Source organism: Cavia porcellus, unplaced genomic scaffold (genome assembly GCF_034190915.1).
Source record: "Cavia porcellus strain 051 isolate PalLab524CR breed Dunkin Hartley unplaced genomic scaffold, mCavPor4.1 scaffold_19, whole genome shotgun sequence".
NCBI lineage: Eukaryota > Metazoa > Chordata > Mammalia > Rodentia > Caviidae > Cavia > Cavia porcellus.
The window spans coordinates 40605057-40626935 of record NW_026947502.1 but is presented as its reverse complement, the minus strand read 5'-3'; the positions used below and the strand labels follow the sequence as shown (position 1 = coordinate 40626935).

Genomic DNA, 21879 nt, shown 5'->3' with positions numbered 1-21879 from the left:
AGGCAAGGCTGCTTACTACAGTAGTTAAGACTATACTCAGAATTCTGAGTTTATTCAGAGACACGTGTAGAAAATCTGTTATGAAAAAAAAAAAAAAGAAAATCTGTTATGTGCAGGGACTAACTAGTCCAGGTCCTGGGAAAGTAGTGATGAATAAAGTAGACACCCTTCCCTGGGGCACTTGCAGCCTACTGAAGGACTGTTAATTAAGCAAAATCAACTTGACAGTGGATGTAAACAGAATGCCCAATTGTTTAAGCACTTTTGGGAATTCTCACATTATGCTGGTGTGCTTTAGTGTTGTGAGATTTGCTTCCCATGGTTATTTAGTCTTACATTCTTCATATACACAACTCTACTGTTTGGATGTACTAAGATTATTTTGTCTGATTACCTAAGGTATCTGGGTATCATCTGGCTCTCTGTTGCTCTTTGCAATTTTATTGTTAGTGTTTTGTGTTACCTTTCCCTTACTTTGACAAAACACCTGAGAAAGTCTACTTAAATGTGAAAAGGGTTATTTTGGCTCATGGTTGTTGGTTCTGGTGCTTTGAGCCTGTCATGGCACAGTGTAACCTGATGGCAGTCATAATGGAAGAGTCTGTTCACCTCATGGTATGGTGAGAGCAAACAGAAAGACAGGAAGGGACTATTCAGCTGTTTCATTCAAGTATAGTCTCCCAGTGGCCTCACTTCTTTCCAGTAGACTCGTCTCTTTACTTCCACACCTCCCAATAATGGCGTGAGCTGAGGAGCAAGTCTTCAATATGTGGGCTTTTGAGGGACATTTCAGATCCAAGCTAAAGCATGCCTCTACTTCCTCATCTCGTGATCACTCTGTAGTTTGCTTTTAGATTCTATACTGCTTTGAAATGGTTCTTCAGAAAGTTACTGGTAACCTACATGAGATAAAATCCAGTAGATGCTTTGCTTCTCACTTTCTATGAGATATCTTGGCAACTTTCGGTGTTTGAATACCCTTCCTTAAAAAACTTTCTTTGGTGTTCCTTTAATGTATCTAAGTTCTCTTTTCTAACCTCTTTTGCCTATTTTGACTGCATTTTAAACGTTGGGCAGCTCAGCTTTCAATAATGAAACTTTCTTCTCACCCTACAGACGTCTCACTTACCAGACCCATACTGCAGTTTTTGCATCCTGGACAGTATGCATTCAGTAAGTTTACTGTGCACATGCCTATCACTGACAGTACAGTGGAGTCCATGTCCATGTGAGTGTTCTTTCTCTTAGTGGATACAAATGATAAACCAGCACACCAGCAAATATGTAATTATAGACTGATGAAAAAGCAATGATGGAAACAAATGGGATGCTAGGCTAGAAATAGCTGGGTAGTATCAGGAAAGATCTCTAAAGATACAGCATTTAAATTGAGATTTAAAAGCTAAGAAGGATTCAGCAAGGAAGAAAGCATTTCAAAAAGTAGAACAGGACAGAATGTGGTGAATATCTTCACCAACCGCTTGGAGTACTTTACCTGGGACATTTTGACCTTTTCCAGGGGCTGGATTTTGAGATTTCAGAGGAAAGGGTCTTAAATGTAACACTATTTTTATATTTTCTGGATGTACTGTGTATGGACACTTCTAGACTTATGATGCTTTGACTTACAGTGTTTTGACTTTACAGTAGTTAGAAAGTGATCTAACTATTAAGTAGAAAATAATTCAAATTTTGATCTTTTTTCTGGGCTAGCCATTTGGGTATGGTATTTTCTCGAGATGCTGGGCAACAGCAGTTGGCTGTAGGTCCCAGTCAGTTCTGTGATTACCATTGATTCTCTTCATTGTACTGTGTTGCTAATTGCGGTGTCTGGGAGGTTATTAACTTTTTTTCACTTTCAGTGTTTTCAGTTTCTATGAGTTTATTAAACCTAATCACATCATAAACCAGGGAACCTGCCTAGTTTATTTTCTGTAAACCTTTGAAGGAGATGGAGAGTTTGTATATTGAAGGGTCTGTTTTTGAATGTAGTTCATTTAAACAAATTGTCTGAGGGATTAAGGTATATCATGTAAATGCATTTGGCTAAATCTCAATAGGATGCAAAGAAAAAGTGTTTCAGATATAAACCAAGGTTAAGGTTTGTGCTAGTTCTTTTACTTAATTTTTAGTTTATTCAGAATAACCGAGTAGCAATGCTTTATAAAGTTTTAAAATATTAGTGTTCTATATTTAGCAGATACTTATTTTTTTGAAATGAAGTTGCTAGATTTTAGTTTCTTTTCTGTTATATTTAGTTACTATTTAGGATTATAATTCATTTTCAACAATTCTGCACTGTGCCTATTTCTCATGAGATTTCTCTCTTTTAAATGTACTTTTGCTTAACATATTAGGCATTTTGTTTTATTTGACTAGAAAACATTTCCAGAATTATGGCAAATATTTAGATGCTGTTATGGTTTGGGTCTAGGTGGCCCCTCAGTCCTCATGTGATCATGGAGGTGGCTGAATCTAACATTTGTGATTGGTTCATTGTCTAGTCCTGGGATTGGTGGTGTGAGTGCTGCACCTGCCCAGGAGTGGAGCCAGTATACAGTATAAGGGAGGGAAGAAGGCATGTTTTTTCCTCTTTTGCCCTTTCGCTCTTGCTGTTTGTGGCTGCCATGAATGATTGCCCCTTTGCCAAGCCACCCTGCCTTGGAGCCAACTGAGAATAGACTGAAATTTCCAAAAAACTGTAAGATAAATAAACCTTTTCTGTCTTCCTTTTGGGTGTTAGGTATTTTGTCTCAACAATGAGAGAAAAGTAACCAAGACAGATGCTATCAGTACTATGTTAACTAACTGATGTCTCTTTGTATTTTATTTCATTAGGCTGTTAAGAGTTCTACTGGTTTACCGGGTGAATTTGTATTAGCTTGTATTAGCTTTTAAAATGCATATTTAAATGTGAGTGATCAGTAAGTCACAACTATTTGAGTATTTACTTAAATAGTATTCATTTCTCTAAGTGCTTTATTATAATTGTCACTGCCTAGGGAGTTCTAGAAATTGGGTTTGTTCAAGAAGTACAAACTCAATTTAACCTCTCAGCAGAATCTTGCTGAGAAGTGTTGCATAGAAATGAGAGGGGCTATTCCTTAAAGAATTGAAAACTTATTTATTATTGTGAGATACAGATTTTATAAAGTTATTCTTTTCTTTGTATGTGTCCTATTTATTAAACTTGGCATGCTCTCTCATTTTTTCTTTGTTTTTACCTTTTAGTTTCTTTTACCATCTCCTATTCTTTAAGATATCAGATTAATTTTTGCATAAAAAATTAATCTCTCAATATATATTGTTAGCAGTATTTGAAATGAAATAAGAAACCTACAGAATACATTTGTTGGATAACTTGGTAGAGTTCAGTTGTGTACTAATTATTTTTGGAAAATGTACTTGGCATATAATGATGGAATAAAGGGTAAGTAAGGGGTGACTGTAACTCTACAGTAACCCAGACGCTAGTAGGAAATTGCACATCCATTTTAAGGGAGAGGCCTTGAAATAAAATTGGCTGGTTTAGAGTAGGGATTTAGAGCTTTCAATGGTAATTAGCAGCCTCCTGTGGCACATAGTGGTTTGCCACCACTGATTAAGGGGAACATTTTCAAATTCCACTGCAGTAAAACTTTTTTTTACACACTTACGTTTACTGTGGGATGTATAGAAAGAGTTTGAAAAACATTGAATTTTTGAGACCCTGAAGAAAATAGAAAGGAAGGATCTTCTGAAGTTTTTAAAGAACACGTTTGTAAAGTAACTTTGCTGAGGTTAAAATTCTTTTGCTAACTTTTAAAATTTTACATTATATAACATCAAAATGGGGATTTTTACATGCATTTGGTACCCCTTAAAAATCCATTAGGACACAATTGGAGTAGGAGTAAGAGTTGAAAGATAAGAGGATGCATGTATATCAAATTATTACTATTTTAAAGCTAGTAATGGTCTTTAACTTTGTTAGAAAACCATATATATTAAGTATATCATCTTTTTCTTGGATTTCACATGATTGTCTTCTTTTTCAGTGGGCACATATAAGATGTTACAAGAATGCATCAGAAGGTGCACTTAACTCCAGTTATTTTGTGAGTAGAGGATGGGGGAAAGGTCAGAGAAGTCTTAGGTGACTTCTGAGGTTGAACAGAAGAGCAAAAAAAAAGTAATCTAAGTTCTGATGTTGAGAACTTTGTTAGGGATGAGATGGGGTGGCAGTGCGGTATTGAGGAAGGAGTGCGCTCCTGGCAGAGGGATCAGGGTGTGAGAAGTCCTGTGGTTGGGAGTATTGTGCAGAAGGAAGAGTGGTGAGGGCACGGGCTGCCGGGACCGTTGGCAGTGGTGCTGAGAAGGACCAGAGAAGCTGTGTCAAGGAGTTTGGGCCTAATTCTCTGAAACTGATTGAGCTGGCTACTGAAGTATTTTTATATTTGAATGGTGGTGACAAAGTTGACTTTTCAGGTAGTTTTCAGCTGGATAATTTATACTTTGTTTTACTAAAGAAATCAAACTGGATGTTGATATAATGGTAAAAGGCTTGACTGGGTAGGGTTAGGTCCTCATTGCAACAAGATATTAGGAACCCTAATTATACTTTTATGTCTTCTGTGGATATGGCAGTTATAAACCACTTGGAAATCATTATTCGCAAGAATAAAGGAATAATGTCTGAAAATGTTTTAAGGGAAAGCAACAGCAAGAAGAACATGCACACAAAACTGACTCAGATCTGAGGTTAATTTTTCTTTCACTAGACATTTCTTCCCAAGGAAAAGCACCGAGCTGTAAGGATTATTCTAAACTTTATAACTTTAGCACCTACTTATCAGCCGGTAGCTGTCTGCCAGGGATATATCAGGTGTAGATATTTTATATATGATATTATGTCTCACAACTCTGTTGTTGATAGTATTGTTCAACTTTATTTTACATTTTTACTGTTCACCTTTCAAGTGATGAAGAGGTAAAGGTAACAGGAGATGCAGAGCTGTACCACAGCTCCAGTCCACGTCACTTCTGAGTCCTTGCTGATACTGATCTCAGTCTGTACTTTTGGCTGAAGAAGTCTTAGGATTTTCTTTGTACAGTATTGCATAGTCATTAGTTGAAGTGGAAGCTGCAAAAGTAGCTCTTGTTATTATGCTGCTTCAGTCAGTAACAAGACACCTAAACTTTAATGTTTTCTGTAGCTCTTTTATTCCATGTTTTTTTTATTCCCTCTCCTTATTCTTTTAGGCTTGGATAGTCAAGAGAAAAAAATAATGGGGATAAAATTGAGAGAGAAAGGAGGGAATTACAAACTGGTAGCTTGGTGATGTTTTTTGAGCTTCATTTTATTAACTTTTAAACTAATTGCTACAAATTAAAAATCAAGACTTTTATATAAAAATCCAGATTTATGGCTTTGGAGAGAGTAGGAACTCCGGACCACCTTCCTGTGCAGTAGCTGGCTGACCTGAGTGTTGTCTGTGTCTGTAGATGGCACAATCTGTCCAGCTCTCCAAGGCCCCTGACTTTTTCTGTTTAACTCACTGGTGGTTCACTGCCAACTTCTTCCCCCAGCAAGGCATTTGTATTTTGATTCTGGGTCTCAAATACAGTGATCAGCAGTGTAAATCACTTTGTATGTTTGGTAGGAAAAAATGAAAACGGGGGAATCTCGGATTAGTTAATTTAGAATAATTGAAACTGTTGAATTGCTATCAACAATTAGAAAAGAAACTTTGTAAATTTAAAATCAACTGTGTTACTGATGATAATTTACACAGTAAAATTCAGAGATGCTGTAACTTTAATTTTTGTACATATAAAATGAATTTCTAAAGAAAACTAGTTTTTTGTTAGTATAGAAAATACTTATTTACTTTGATCATAATGTGTGTATAAATCTAATTTATAAATTACTGTGCTAGCTAATCACATGTTCAAAGTTGAACAAAGATGATATATGTCAAGAGAAAATTTTTCTTAATCTTAAATGAGTCTCCAAACAGGGGTGACCAGTTTTAAAAACCACATTAGAACTTTTTAAATGTTTGATTTATTTTTTCCAAGAAAAATAAGAATTATTATTTGTAAGAAAAATAAGAATTTTCTTCAAAGAACATCGAAGCACTTTAATTTCTTAAGTCATTTGCACACAATTAATAATTCTTAGTTTTATTAGTGTTTATGATGTTATATATTCATAAAAATGAGTGTAAAATTTGCTGTCACTTAAAAGGTGTTCATAAATGATAGAATGCTTTTGCATGTACATTTTTATTTAATGTATGAAACAGTCTTGTGATTTATTATGTCTTATTTTTATTTTATGGAAAAAGTAGAATAGTTTCAAAACAGGAATAGGAGAATAATAATAATTAAAACATTGCATATTGTTATCCTCAAAATAGTTACTCAGAGTGCAAGATACAGGCATAAAAATTTCTCTATAAACGATGTTAGCACAAACCCTCCTTTTCAATGAATGAAGAGAAACCAGCAATGTAACTATCTTGTATTTTTTTCCTTTCCCCTCTTGTTTTCTCCTTTCCTCCATCCCAGTCTCTCTTTCCTTTTGAACAGTTTCTTCCCATTTCACATATCTATTGTACATTTTGGATCTTATTTACTCTTTCAGTTCCTCATACCAGAGGGACAACATGATGATTACACATGAATCTGATTTATCTCACTTTTAAGTGTGGTGTCAAGTTTCTTATGGCTGAGAACTTGTGATTTAAAGTGTTTTTTTCTTTTATAGACTTTAAGATCAGGTGATTATTAAGATGCAGACCAACTTCAGCTTTCATATTTTAATTGCTGTACCACCTAATGATGATTTATACTTAAATGAACAATGTGACTATCTTAGTTTTTCTGTTGCATATTAAGTATTTGAAGTGAAGTTTTTATTTGCCTTCTTTCTTTTCCTTTGGCCATGACTATTTTAATTATTTTGAAGTATTTTTCTTTTGAAAGTCAGATCTGTATCTTCTTTTCCCCCTTTTTTGGATTTTTTTGAGACAGGGACTTACTAGGTAGTTTAGGGTGGCCTTGAATGTGTTATATTGCCCATGCTGACCTTGAACTGATTATAATTCTCCTGCCTCAGGTTTGTTAGTGCTGAGATTACCGGTGGTGCTGAAATCTCTATCTTTTTAATGTTTTACATAACTGTGATTAATTCTCATATTTATTGGTGCCTCCATAGGATCTTTAAGTTAGAAGGACAGATTTGAAGATACTATTAATAGGAATTCATTTTCCCTTCTGCTGAGACATTGTGAGATTTTTAGAGCATCAAGATAGCTTTCTGTTCAGGGTACTTATGGATGCCAGTCACTGCCCCCAAACTCTAGCTGGTATCTGAGTTTCCCCAAGTAGAGTACTAGTATGTGTCTAGGGCCCAGGGCAGGTGAGACATAGGTTATTAGGAAAGTCTCATCCTTGTTTCTTGTGTTATTTTCACACATTATCCCAAATTATCACAACCTAGTAGCTAAATAGAGCACAGTTTTTCTATCTTAATTCTAGAAGTCAGAGTCCAAAATCAAGGTGTCAGTGGAGTTGGTTTCCTCTACCATTCTGAGGAGACTCCGTCTCTGCTGGTGGCTCCTAACAGTTCGTTATGCTTCTAGGCTCACACCAGTTTCTGCTTCTTTTCACTGTCATCCTATCTCTGTGTTACAGGCCCCTCTTTTTTCTCATATGAGAATTATAATCACTGGACTGAAAATTAGCTCAAATCCAGGATAATTGTATCCAGAAATCCTTATCTTAATTGTATCTATCAAGACTTGAATTCCAAATAAGTTCACATTTGCAAGTACTAGGAGTTAGAACTTTGACATACCTTTTTGGATGATTCTCTTCAATCTTTTGCAGTCTAACATTTCTACATATGTTAAGAATTTGAGGTTTTAAATGCTTTTACCTGGGACTGTTTGCAAGGTTATGTTTGTAATGTAGAACCTTGAGGGGTGAGATCTTTCTCCCGGCACTTAGTATGAAAGCGGTGATTTCCAAAGCTGACTGTTTCTCTCCTGTAATATAACTCACTGATCCTCCATTCCTGTGGGACTTGGGGAAGCGGGAAACTGATGTAAACATGTGGCCATTTATTGTACCATGACTACTTAAGTACTTTGTCTGTACCCCAGAAATCTCTTATCTCTACTAGTACCCATGAAACAGACTATCTTGATAGCTTTTGAGTAGGGTAAGATAAATCTTAGAGCTCCACAAAGTAGTATGTTGTCATCAGCTTTGCTTGGACTTCTTCCCCCTCATGCAGAATTGTATAGAAAGTTGGAACAGAACGTGTGCCTTAGCCTAAAAGGCCTAAGAGAAATTTTTTCCTTTGTGAAACTCACACATTGCCTTGAAGATTAAAGAGATGGCATTTGAACAAAGAATAAAAAGAGGGTGCTCTGGGGATGCTTGTAATCCAAGCATTTGTGGGAGGCTGAGGCAGGAGAACTGTAAATTAAACTCAGCATGTGCAATTTAGCAAGACTCTGTCTAAAAAACCAAACAAGCATCAAAACAAAACAAAAGAAAAAGAAAAAAAGGTGAGAGTAATGGTTATGGATGTCTAAGACTATCTAAGAATCTGGAGGGAGTAACTAGAAGGCAGAGAAGGACTCTCTGAGTATTGGACCTGGTACCACTTAGTGACCTCAGCCTCTAGGAAATGTCCAAGTCTCAGAAGCTAGTCAGACACCGATCTCTGATGGCTGTTTTTTAGGGGAGGAAGTAGATAGCATAATTTCTATGGTGTAGTTTATCACTCTAGTGAAGGGTGATTTGGAATTTCTCTAACTTACTTTGCAAGTGTTTCCTATATGCTTTGCATTAGTTAGCCTTCCTGTTGCTGGAACTCAGTACCCAGCACTTGCACTTAGGAAGACAGGTTTAATTTGGCTCATGATTTCAGAAGTTTCCATCCACAGAACGCTTGCTGCAAGGTGGGAATGTCACAGAAGAAAGGCCAGGTGGGGCAAAGCTGCTCAATCCCTGGCAGCTGGGAGGCAGCACGTGGTAAGACCAGTGAGAGAAACTCCCTCTAACGTCATGCCCCAGTGACCACCTTCAGCTGGGCGAGGCTCCTAACAGGGCTGTTTGTTATTTTTCTGTAGATTATACCTTGGCTCCTCCCTCATCTGCTGTATGGAATCTTTGAGGTCCAGTTCAAATGCCTTATTTTGGATAAAACCATTTCTTGCCACGTTTGAATTGTTTTGTCTTTCAATTCTACAGTATTTTTCCACTTCTTGTGGGTTGGTATTCTGTTTCTCTTACCAAGCCACATATTCATTACTGTTAGCCATTCTGTCCTAGGGAATTTGACAAATTTTGGGGCTTTTCCTGTTTCCTTCTAGGTCCACTTTCAGACTGAGGTTTAGTGGTAGGCCCTGTGGGGCCTAAGGCAGCCTGACAGAGTTATACATTAAAACCTCTCATTGAATGTTACATACTTACATGGTATCAGTACATTTGGCATACATTTTGGAGTCAGACAGGAATGTACTGTAGCCCAGCTCTGTTTTCTCGTGGTAAGGTCGCTCAACTTCTCTAGGCCTTAATTTCTACAGCTGTAAATTGGGACACTAATACATCCATTGACAGGTTTTATGAGCATTAAATGAAGACAAAGTGTTCAGCAGTGTCCCTAACGTAAGTATACAATAAATGTTGAGGTTTCCTCTTATTTTTTTCCTTCTGTTTCTTATCCTTTCCTCCCTCTCCTTTATTCCATTTCCCTTCCTCTATGAAGTATCATTATTATTTATGAGATTAATTTATTTTTTTTTTAAATTTTTTTATCATTTTGAAGGTAGTAAAATACAAGATAGAACAAAGATAGAACAAGATAGAACAAAGCCAATTGAGACAGTACAGTGAAATTGGTACAGAACGTCACAGCAGGTTACCGGGATAACAGTAATAGATGCCATATAGTATGTCGCATTATCTTCACAATAGTTGTTCTTTCAATCAGGTATAGCAAAATCAAACCAAATACAGAACATTATAGAACTTATCAAAACAATATTGAATAGAGCAATACAGTTAATCAGAGCAAAGCAAAACAATTATAACATTATTGCCTTCAAAGAGATGGTAGAAGGAAAACCCCCCTATTTGCTATATTGCATATGGTCAACCTCCCAAGAGATGCTCAGACCTCTGGCTCGTATTTGCTAACGGGGGTAGGGTGGGATGTTTGATTCTCAGCCCATGCGCCAGTAGGCTCACGGCTGCTTACCAGGGAGGTGAGCTGGTTGCTTAGTTTCCCAGAACCCTAAGTTCCAACATGGTGTGGAACTTGGCGTTGAAAACCATTTTCTGGGCCAGGGGTTTAGCTCAGCGACACAAGCATCTGCCTGGCAAGAGTGAAGTCATGAATTTGATTCCCAGTCTCCCCTCCCCCCCAAGAAAACCATTTTCTTGGGAACGACCATTGTGGGTTGTACATGACAGTATTATATTTTTTATGCAGTGAAGTAACACTAACTTGAGCCTTACTACATTTCCCCTGTTTTATTTCAAGGAAAATTCTCCATTGTCTTTTGTACTCTTTTGAAGAAGTGAACATTTATATAAAATCAGGGTGAATATTTCCTAATAATTCTCCTGTCCTTAACCTGTATTTTAAAATACAGACAGTTTTTAAATAAGGGAAGAAGACAAAAGAATAGTCACAATGGAAATGTTTCCATGACATAATCCTGTCATTCTGTGCTGTTCTTTGTAAAGTATCTGTAACCTTTGTCTTAGTTGTCAGGATGGATGTTCATGCTTTCACTTCTAGTTAGTGACACGACATAGAACCTCAATTTATGAGTCATCTACAGGCTGTTATAGTAGTTGCCTAACATAGGTGAGGTTTTGAGTTTGATTCCTAGCACTGAAAAAATAACAAAACAAAAAGCAAAATAATAAGTCTTACAGATATTCTCTATTTATTAAATCATTATTATGTATCTAATACCTAATACACAGCTGAGATCTTGCCAAATGTTTAAGGAATTATTTTCCTTTAGAATTTATGGTGAACTGTGAAAGAAAATGTCTTAGTAGTATTTTTTGCAGACTATAAAAGTGTAAAACAGGAGTTTATGGAACACAGTGATTAACTCAGTTTGCTAAAATAGCCGTTTGCTGCTTCTTTGGTGGTGCTGGGATTCAGACTTGCAGCTCATGCATACTTGACAGTACAGTGTAGTATAAATTATACTAGTATAAATTATAGTATAAATTTGATCATGTGTCAAGATGGATTAAAAAATAGTGTGAATGTGCTGGCACATGCCTATGGTCCCAAGTACTTGGGAGGATGAGACAGAAGGATCGCTTGAGCCCATTAGTTTGAACAGCTTGGGCAATGTAGTGGGCTATCTCAAAAACAAATAAGTATATTTCTAATGAGTATATTTATTTATTTATAATTACATACATTTATTGTTTGCCATTAAATGATGTGCCCCATACATAAGCAAAAAATTGATATTAAAGAGGAAAAGGTAAGTGTGAAAAACTAAAACTTTGATCTAAAGATATTTATTCTCTTTAGTTACAACTTCTTCTACAGCAGTGATCCCCCCCCTCCCCCCACTAAGCTTGTCCTTCACTCCTGGTACCAGGTATACAATAAGAGGATCTAATAAGCAAAGCAATTTGGGGAGGGATAAGAATGTCATTGTTATTTGTACTTGCTGTTTATATCAACGCAGTCAGACATGGAAGGTGTTACCTCTTCTTACTGTATTATGTTAACAGTTTGTGAAGATACTTTTCTATCATTAGCTAGGCTGAACATAGTTTCAGAAATTTAAAAGCTACTGTTTGTCTTATCGATCATTTTAGTTTCCTTAAAAGACAGCAGAGGGCACTGTGGTGCTTAAGTTTCCAAAGCCTGTTTTATTTTATTTTAAAAAAAGGCACAAACTTTTAAAATAAGATTGTAGGGAAGTAACAATGGTTAGTACATTATGTATAGCTATCTTCAAAGTAGTTGCTCATATTACAAGATTTAGGCATGAAAAATTGGTCAAACTATAGGCACAAACCTTTCTTTTCAATGAATTAGTAGCAATTGGTAATATAACTATCTTAACTGTTTTGTGTATATATGTATGCATGTGTTTATTTTTTCTTTTCCCTTCTTTTTCTCCTTTTCTCATACCAGTTGTTCTTTTCTTTTGAACGGTTTCTTCCCGTTTCACAATATCTGCTGTACATTTTGGGTCTTAATTTATTTTTTAGCTTCTTACACTACAGAGATAATACATTGTGCATACATGCAAGCCTGATTAATCTCACTTATGATTATGGTCTCATGTTGCATCCATTTACCTAAAAAAGGCTCCAGTTTATCCTACTTTATACCTGAGTAGTACTCCATTGTATAAAATACCACCTTTTAAAATCCATTCCTTGTTTGATGGGCATTTGTATTGTTTCCAAGAGTTAGCTATTATAAATTGTGCTGCATGAGTGCACGTATATCACTGCATTATGATGTTTTTAATTATTCTGGGAAAATATCCAGGAATGAAATGGCTGGGTCAAATACCACCTCTGATTCTAGTTTTTAAAGGAGTTTCCACACTGGTTTTCATAGTGCTTGCACCTGTATACACTTCCACCAACAGTGGAGAAGGTTTTTTTTTTTTTTTTCCAGCATTTGTTATGGGTTGATTTCTTGATGATAGCCATTTTTCCTGGGGTGATATCGAATCTCCATGTTGTTTTAATTTGCATCTCTTGAATAACCAATGATATTAAACATTTTTCCATTAAAGCCTATTTTAAAATCAGAAAGTTGTTACCTTTTTTGTCATGTAATGTAGATATTCACTTTACCCAGTGAAGAGCCGTGATATGTTTTTCCTTCTTACTCTGTGGGGACTATAAAAATCTTGTGTCTTTGTCTTTAACTCTATCTATTTAGATCTAAACAGATATAGATGAGTACTAGAGTACTCGTATGAGTACTAGAAAGTTTGGGATACACTGTTTTCCTGGGTTCTATATTTACATTTGTTTAGTCAGTGGAAGGAATCTTTAAAATAATAATTACTATAAATCTGTTCACTGATCTTGAAAATTTTCTTATGTGAGATTATCTTGATTGAAATCAAGAGCTTTCAGTGAGTATTAGGTAAGAAATTTAAACTTAGAAAGACGTTTGTGTAGGTCTTCACATCTGTAGTCATATGTTAGGTGTATTTTCTAAGGCTGCCACAGACCGCACGCTTCGAGTGACAGATGACCCTTGTGTTGCAGCACGTACTGAGGAAACAGGTCAGTCTTAGTCTGCAGGAAGCCTACATATTTATCCCTACATCTTCAGTGAGAGAAGAAGAAAAGGCTTATTTCACACAGTTTCCTTAGGGAAATTATTTGAGACTTCCAGTTTTGAGAATGTTTCATGGATATAATTTACATTTGTTTTGAGAATATAATTTATATTAGTTGGGTTTTATAGACTTTTAGAGAAGATAAATCCTAATGAGTGGAACAGCACACATAAAACTTATAATACATTGACAGCATACTGTCAGTGTTGAAGAGGAAAAAATCTGAGTGCTTACTTTGGTCATTCTGTTATAAATTAACTAAAAATAGTAGTCATGAATGACTACCTTTAGGTTTGCCTGTATCTCAGTGGTTATTTCCTAAGTGATGGCAAAGCCTTTTAGAGCTTTCATTGATACAAACAGCTCCCTTTGGCACATGTACCATAGGTTCACCATCACTCCTTAGGTCTTTTATGGTGTCCTATCATTACCATTTTTATGAAGGAGTAAGCTGAAAACCATGACATTACCAGTGACATATTTTAGTATTTCTTCCCCAGAACTTTACTCAATTGACTACTTTATATTTCTTTAGATTATTTTTTATAATTTGAAGTATTGTTTTGTATTATAAAACAAATATTCATTATTTATAAACAGTCATTTTTGATGTGTATTGTCTTTTCCCCCCAACAATTCCATGAGAAGCAAAGAGCTTTTAAACAGTTCTTTCTTAGACAGTGAGAAAAAGCTCCACAAGAGCAGGAATCTTTGCTTTGTTGTTCTAATGTATGGCATAGTTAGATGTACAGTAAACATTAGAATAAAAATTTGTTGCATTAATAAATTATTTAGTCTGCTATCCATTTGAAATATCTAAACCTCAAGAGTTAAGTTTGGATATAAGGAGTTTTAAAAAGTTGTTTTAATGGTTGAACCTTAAATCATTATTATGGTACATGCAGAGCACTGTAGATTGTATGAGAAGGATTAATATTAAGATAACAAACACAAGTTCTTATTAAACAGTGACTCATTAAGCATTATTTAATGAGTCAGTTGAAATTATAAAGTGTTTTAAAGACTAGTTTTATTTAAAGTAGTTGTAGTTAGAAATGGATTAATAAAGGAGACATGCTTTAAAATAAATAGGTAATGATGTTTATCAGAGTATTAAAGAATTAGCAAAGCAATTCATTTTATCTTAAATTACAATTAGTGTTTACACTGGTAAGCTGTTATTTTCTTTAGTATTTTGTTCAGTAAATATTTCTGTTTCCTATGTGCTGTCATTTGTTAAAATGATGACAAACTATAACAAAGGAATACCTAACACTGGACTTCATTTATAACACAAACTAATTGCTTCAGTACTATACAGAACATGAAGGGAAGATAAAAATTTCAGATATAAGGAAATAAAGGAATGGGGTAGAAAATTGCTCAGAAGACAGACATCTCAACACTGAAGTAAGAGGAAAATAAAGATACTCCATGTATTCAACAGTGTTTTTGAGTGCTTTGGTAGTGCTAGGGATACAGCAATTAAAAGGCAGGACAGGTGCTTTCTCCTGTAGCTTACATTATAGGAGTGAAAATCCATATTCTGGTAATATAATTTCAAACAGTGATAGAATTCTATGAAGAAAATGCACGGTTTGAGAGTGATAGTGGAAGAAGAGTTGGATTATTTTAGAAAGGACCATTGGACAAGTAAAAACAAGCCCTGCAGATGCCTGTGATAGGATGCCAGGTAGAATGCCAGTAGCTAGACATATAGATGTATGAGACAGCTTAGGCTGCGTGTGATCCCAGCTTGCATTAGAACAGTCTTAGAGATTTCTTTGCTGGAATTCTTGTGGCAGTCCAGTTCATGTGGAAGGTGTCACGTTGCACACTGGCAGTTATGAAAACCTTCTTAAGATAATAGCTTCACACCTCCATGAGTCAACATCTGTTGTAACTCTGTAGAAGTAGTCAAGAATCCAATACAGAGGAGCCCCACGTATGGTGTACCCATCAGGTCTGTATAGTTTTCCAGTTTCTATGCAGCCCCCTTGTCAGAGTCATTTCATCATATATAATGTTGTCTGCAGCTCCTTAATTTGAGAAGGACATATTTTCATAGAAAAATTTGGCTACTTCTTTTCTCCAAATTTTGTTGTGTACTATTCTTTGATTACTCCGTATAAAATTTTATCAAGCTAGCTGGGTATGGTGGTATATGCCTGTAATTCTAGTACTTGGAAGGCAGTGGGAGGATTGCTGTGATTTTGAGATCAGTCTCACATAATGACTTTAAGGCCAGCTTGAACTACATAATAAGACCGTATTCAAAAAACCAAAAACCAGCCAACCAACCAACCAACCAAACAAAAAAATTCATCAGGCTTTGCCATGTTCAGGGTCAAGAAGAAATTAGTGGGTAGGATTTAGGTACAAATGAATTCAAAACACTTGAAGACTAAACACACCACTGAGGTGGACTCTGCTAGGCACTTGCTTCTCAGGACTGTGGTTCTCCCATCCTCCATGTCCTCACTCCTCAGCCATCTGCAGCATCAGCACCACCTAGGAACTTGTTGGAAATTAAAATTTGCATGCTTACTAGGTCAGAAGCTCCAAGCGGTGGGGCTTGTTCTTAGATGGGTTTGCCATCTGGCAGAGAGATAGACAGGACAGTGCAGAGTGCAAACAGGATGTGTGTGTGTGTGTGCGTATTTCACTATAATAGAAAAGTGAATTCATCCTTGAATTCACTAAGAAAAACTTGGAGGCAAGGAGAGAAGATTGTTCTGGAGCACGAGCACTGTGATACTAATTAAATTCTGTGCTTAACATGTTCTAAGTATTGCACAGATTTATGAACTAAATTGACTTTGGTGGTGTGAGTTAAGAAGCTAACCAGTTCCAGACAACCAAGTTTTATTGGATTGTAAGAGCACAGTTGGTAAATGTTCTTAATGGTTTCTCGATGTGAAGACAACTTGATTTCTGTGGAGAGCTGTGTAGTTTTAGATTTTCAAAGGTTTGTTTTAAAAGGCCACAATGTTTCAGTCCAATTTATTTTATAAAATTTAGTGTTCTACTTGACATTTTCACTGAGTCCATTAAGGGCAAATTATTTATTTTTATAGAGTGTTTAGAAAGGGCAGTTTGTATACGTTGATTCTGTGATACCACTGATGAACTTCAGTGATATAGAAGTTTTATATAATTCTGAAAGTCCCCAAATAAATTGAAATTTAACTCAGTTTAATAACAAATGCTGCATAACAGATTTAATGAATGCTAATAAATTATAAAAAGTATAATAGGTGTTTTATTTACTGAAGTTTGGAAATCAAACTCTTAGGAAGAAAGTTAGTGTGACAGTGTAGGAAACTAGTGTATTAGGACTGCGATCTGTAAAAGATTGAAGCTGGTGTTTGTGGATTCAGGGCTTTTTTCAGCAAATTCTGAGTGGAATTATTTAAAAAATTTGAAGTTGAGCTCCACCTCATACATTTGAATGTGATTAAGATACAATTTTAGGTTGCCTATTTTGGAAAAATAGCAGTTTTTACTTGATTCTTCTGCTGCATTCTGTATTTATTTTTAGATCATTTTATTTTGTGCTTTTGAAAGAGTCTAAAACATTAGGGTTCGAAGTTTTTTAGATTTGGATTGTATTTTTCTCTCTGCATCCCTCTTTGAATTAGGAGAGAATTTCTTACAGTAGCTCTTTTTGTCAGCTAGTCAGTTCCATTTGTCTCATATCTCTCTCTCTCTCTCTCTCTCTCTCTCTCTCTCTCTCTCTCTCTCTTTGTGTGTGTGTGTGTGTTTACCCTTGTGACTGGAAAGACTGTCTATTCCTATAGATCCCACCTGCCTACCTAAGAGGAAATCCAGTATAGGGCAGAAGAGTTGTACTAAATCATCTCAAAGGTCACTGGGAATCAGGTGTTCTGGTTTCTCTTGGGTTAATCTTCCACTCCAGGCTCAGAGAAGGAAAGGGAAGGTGTGGTCATGTTTTCTTCTGTCTAGATGGTGGTTGACAAAGCTTTTGGCTTGCTGGAGCAGTGTTGAATGGTGAGGAATTGTCTTGAATTGCATATTATAAAATGTGCTTAATGTACATGACAAAACTTCCTTTTTATGTTTTATTATGTTAAATTATTTTATAAAATAACACAAACTTAAGTTTAAGACTTAAGTGATAAAACTTACATGTCTCACTCGATCCTAGCCAAAAGCCCAGGGAAGCAGTACATGCCTAGTAACAGTATACACCCGTCTCCTCAGACACCCACACATGTAGGCAGGTGGAAATACCGTTACAGATCATTGCTGCACTTTACTCCCCCAGTCGCACAAGTGTAGGTAATGAATGAGTCATGAGGCTGTTGATCCATGTGTGCATGGCAGACACAGGAGGCAGATGTCCTGCACTTTGCCCTCCCCTGTACCGCATTCTGTTTTTGACTACACAGTCTGAGGCTAAGCTCCATACAGTTGAGTCATGAAAGTCACTAAAATCACATAATAATATTAAAAGCATATGATCTTGTGGGCTTGCATTAATAGCTGTCCAGGGCATGGGCTGAGGATTGGGCAAGGCCTGAATAGGTAATTTCTTTAGTAGAAGTGTAGGTAGCATAGGTCAGATGGTTTGTTGCAGAATGACTGGGTAATTATAACAGGTATTTGAACCAGTTTACTCACACTCTATACTTTTAAAAACATAACACTCACATTTCTTACCTCAAGCTGTAATTTCACATATGGAGGAAAGAATTGGCAGTGGTCACTTTGGAGTGGTAATGTATTATTGGGAATCCCTTTTACTATGACATTCATCGAAACAGCTGTACAATGACATGCTGCTTGTAGTGAATTGGTGTGAGAAATACCTATAGTATTTGAGTTCTGCCTGCCTGATGAATTCCTATTATAAACTTGCTCATCAGTATAGGATTTAATGGTAACATATCTATGTTTATTCACGCAATACCTTCGGGAAGACACATGTGGAACTGGACCTTAGGTTGGCGTTAGGATAAGAACATCTCAGTTGGAGGTCAGAGGTGTTGGAGATCTAAGATGAGTAGTGTATTCTTTCACTCTATCTGAATTTTGTTCTGCATTTGAGAGTTATCCAAACAATAGCACTACAAAGTAAATAAAACAAAAGCCACAAAGTAAATAGAAGTAAAGGGAAAAACAGATGGAAAAAGTAGATCCACAGATATAATTCTGGGTAAGTATAATCTGGTGAGCTCTGTTTGAATTTTTTCTCATAATTGATAAGCTCTTATTTGATTTGTGGCTAAATTTGATTAGAATTCTTTTCCAGGTGGTACTTACATTCATATTAATATTTTATTTACTTCATGTTCTTTCCAACTTCAAATGATACAAGAGATTTTTCTGGTTTTTCTTTGAAATGAAATCTGTTCTTGCTTTGGAATGAAAGTTAGGAGAAGTGTCACTTCATGAACAAGAGGACTGAGGGTGAGAATTATTCTGTTGACAATAACCAAGATAAGATTTTTTTTGAGGTATCTGACATGAATTTACTTTATTTTAAATAATGTACTTAAATTTCATCCCAAATATTCTTGTTTGAATCTGATTGATTAAATTCATTTTTATTGTTTGATTTTGAAAAGTTTTACAAACCTCTTTATATAGCATGGATTAGGTTCAGATGTTACTATGTTATTATATAATTGTTAAAATTTTCACAGGTTTCTGTTTTCTTTTTTCCCACTCTCTAGGCGACCTCAGAAAGTGTGTTTATGTCCATTTCTACCACTACACCCTTTGCATATCGCTACCCACTTGTATATAATTCAGCATCCAGCAGAGGTAAGATTTTGTAAACTATGCAATTTCAAATAAAATAGGAAGGCACAAGGAGAAATACACATCTGAGTATTTTCCGAGAAGAATTGAAAACATCAAATCATAGTGCTATGTGTGCACCCATGTTTATAGCAGCACAATTTGTCATAGCTAAATCTTGGGCACAACCCAAATGCCCATCAAATGAGGAATGGATAAAAAAGGTATGGTATTTTTATATGATGGAGTACTACTCAGCCACAAAGAAATGTTAAACTCGAGGCTTTTATAGGTAAATGGATACAACTAGAAATGATACTCATAAGTAAAAGAAGTCAGACTTGCTTGTGTAAATACCATGTTGTCTCCCTAGTGAAAAACACTGAAAGAGTAAGATCTAAAAGTTACAATAGATACAGTAACAGGGAAGAAACTGCTCAAAGGGAAATTAAATTGTTTGATCAATCTTACATGCCTGTATCTGGTATTCTGAACAATTACTTTGAGGATAATATGCAATATAACAACCATTGTTATATTCCTATCATCTTGTTTGAAATTCAGTATTGTAATTTTTTGTTATCATTTTGCTTTTATTGTTCTTTTGTTTGCTTCTTGATTTATCTTTAAAAAACAGAAGTTGGTGATTTAGCTCAGTGGCATAAGTGCCTGCCTGGCAAGCACAAGGTTGTAAAGTTCAAACCCCAGTACTGAAGAAAAAAAACCAACCAAACAAACAACAAACAGAAGAAATACACAGCTCTTTAGTATTTCTGAAAAAGGTAGTAAATATTTACTCTTCAGGAAAAATTTTATGTATAATATGATAAGATAGAGTCAAACTATTTAGAGATTGGTAATATTTCACAAGTTTCATTTAATAGTATAGAAATTTAGAACTCCAAACATGTCATACGTAAACACAATTTTTTGAGTAAAGAGCTAGGAAAATCACTACTTTCTAAAAGTTTGGTCATACCTTCTGTTTTTTGATGTCTTTTCTTGTTAAAGTAAAAGTAACTTTTAAAATTTTATTTATTTATTTCATACTAGGGGATTGAATTTATGAGCTAGTGCTTGTCAGACACGCACTTGTGCCACTGAGCTACATCCCCAGTCCACTTTTTTAGTTTTATAAAGTGAATATGTAACTAACCTTTTCTTTTAGAGGAACAGAACAGATATGTTTGTTTCATGTTATATGTTACATTTAAGGTGTTTTTAATTAATACTTTCTTATTCTGGTTAGTTTCATATGTATGCTATTGAGTATGTGTTGTAATTCTTGATTAATTGTAGTAATGAGAGGGGAGAAAATTAATAGTAAACTAAATTACATTTAATACAAAGCTAATCAGCCTATAGTATGAATGGATTTAATGTAAACTGGAGTTAAAACTCAGTATTTAGAAACTCAGGATACCTTAAATTCAGTGTCCTTTGTAAAAAATTTTAGTTTATTGGTACATTTTAAATCAACATAATGATCACAGTCATCATAGGGAATTTGTACTTATATATGATGTGTCTTGCTTCTTTTTTTCCCATTCCTCTTTCCTCTCATCAATTCTTCTTGTCCTTATTTATTTATAAAGGCTTTGTTTACATTTTTTCTTCCATTCTTTTTTTTCTCGTCCCTTCTTACTTTTCCTCCTCCTCAGTCTCACTTTTGAAGAGGAGTAATTGTTTGAATTTCAGAGACTCTTTTTATTCTTGAAGACTTTAATAAAAATATAAAGGAAATTAATGTCTTTTTTCCAATTTTCTTCTATTGAAAATTATTAAATATTCCATTTGTTGGGCAACTTTAAAATTTATTTTTATTTTTACTTTTTTTGGTACCAGAGATTGAAAGCTAACAACACCATGCTATTTTTTTTAGTATTCTAACAATTTGGGCACAAGAATTATATTAATTGCCTCCAAGCTTACAAGAACATGATGTAACTCAAACTTATAGTGATAGCGTGCTGGCCACAGCAGTTTTGCTCAAGAGTTTTGATGGCAAGTGCTGTTTTCATTTTATAGTATATATACTCTGGTGTCTTTATATTTTTATGTTGTTCCAAACATACAATAGCTTTTAAAATGTGAATGTGTTCATTGATTTGTGGCAATTTTAATAATTTCAAATCTCTAAAATTTTTTTTACCATGATTAATTTACAGTTTAGGAAAAAATCTGTCTAAAATAGTGTGTGCTACAAATGTGAATTACGTATGTACAAGTATATCCATATTTTTTCCATGTTGAAAAAGAACTATAATCTTAATGTAACTCAACAATAGTGGATTATTTGTGCTTAACCCTAGGAAACTGTTTTTGATAAAAGGATATGCCAGTTTGATGTTGCCTCCTAAAACTGATTAAAAACCATTTGGATAGGCTCTAGAAGGGAATGTTGAGAAAAGATTTGGTAGAGCAGATCATATAAGGTGATATGATAGAGGATTTCAAAACATAGATGTATGAATATAGAAAATTACTTAAGGATAAAAACAGCAGGTTAACTCAAATATAAAAAAATACTTTACAAAAGAGAAATGTTAAACTCCTTAGCCTTTGTGAACAGTGTATATTTAATTATAATTATGTAAACATTATTTATGGGTTTAGCTTAACCACTTAAAGTGGACCCTGAGCATTGCTGGGCAGTGTGTTTGTTCATTTACTAATTGGAATGTCACTTGGGCAGATGTCATTTCAGTCGGTTCTTGTTGAATATATTTGATAAAATTGTTCGTTTTATATTTCCTGC

The 21879-nt window shown here is 35.1% G+C and overlaps 1 protein-coding gene across 3 annotated transcripts in view; it reads left to right on the top strand.

Annotated features, from left to right (window-relative positions):
* Positions 1 to 21879, top strand: part of Dtwd2 (DTW domain containing 2) — a 125098-nt gene that overhangs the window by 903 nt on the left and 102316 nt on the right. For all 3 annotated transcript variants that reach the window (XR_010041168.1, XM_013156225.3, XM_003473282.5), the window contains exon 2: positions 19055 to 19145. Coding sequence is in view for 2 of the 3 variants with exons in the window: in XM_013156225.3 (XP_013011679.1) it covers positions 19055 to 19145 (91 nt within the window). In the remaining variant the exon portion in view is untranslated. The remainder of the gene's footprint in view (positions 1 to 19054; positions 19146 to 21879) is intronic.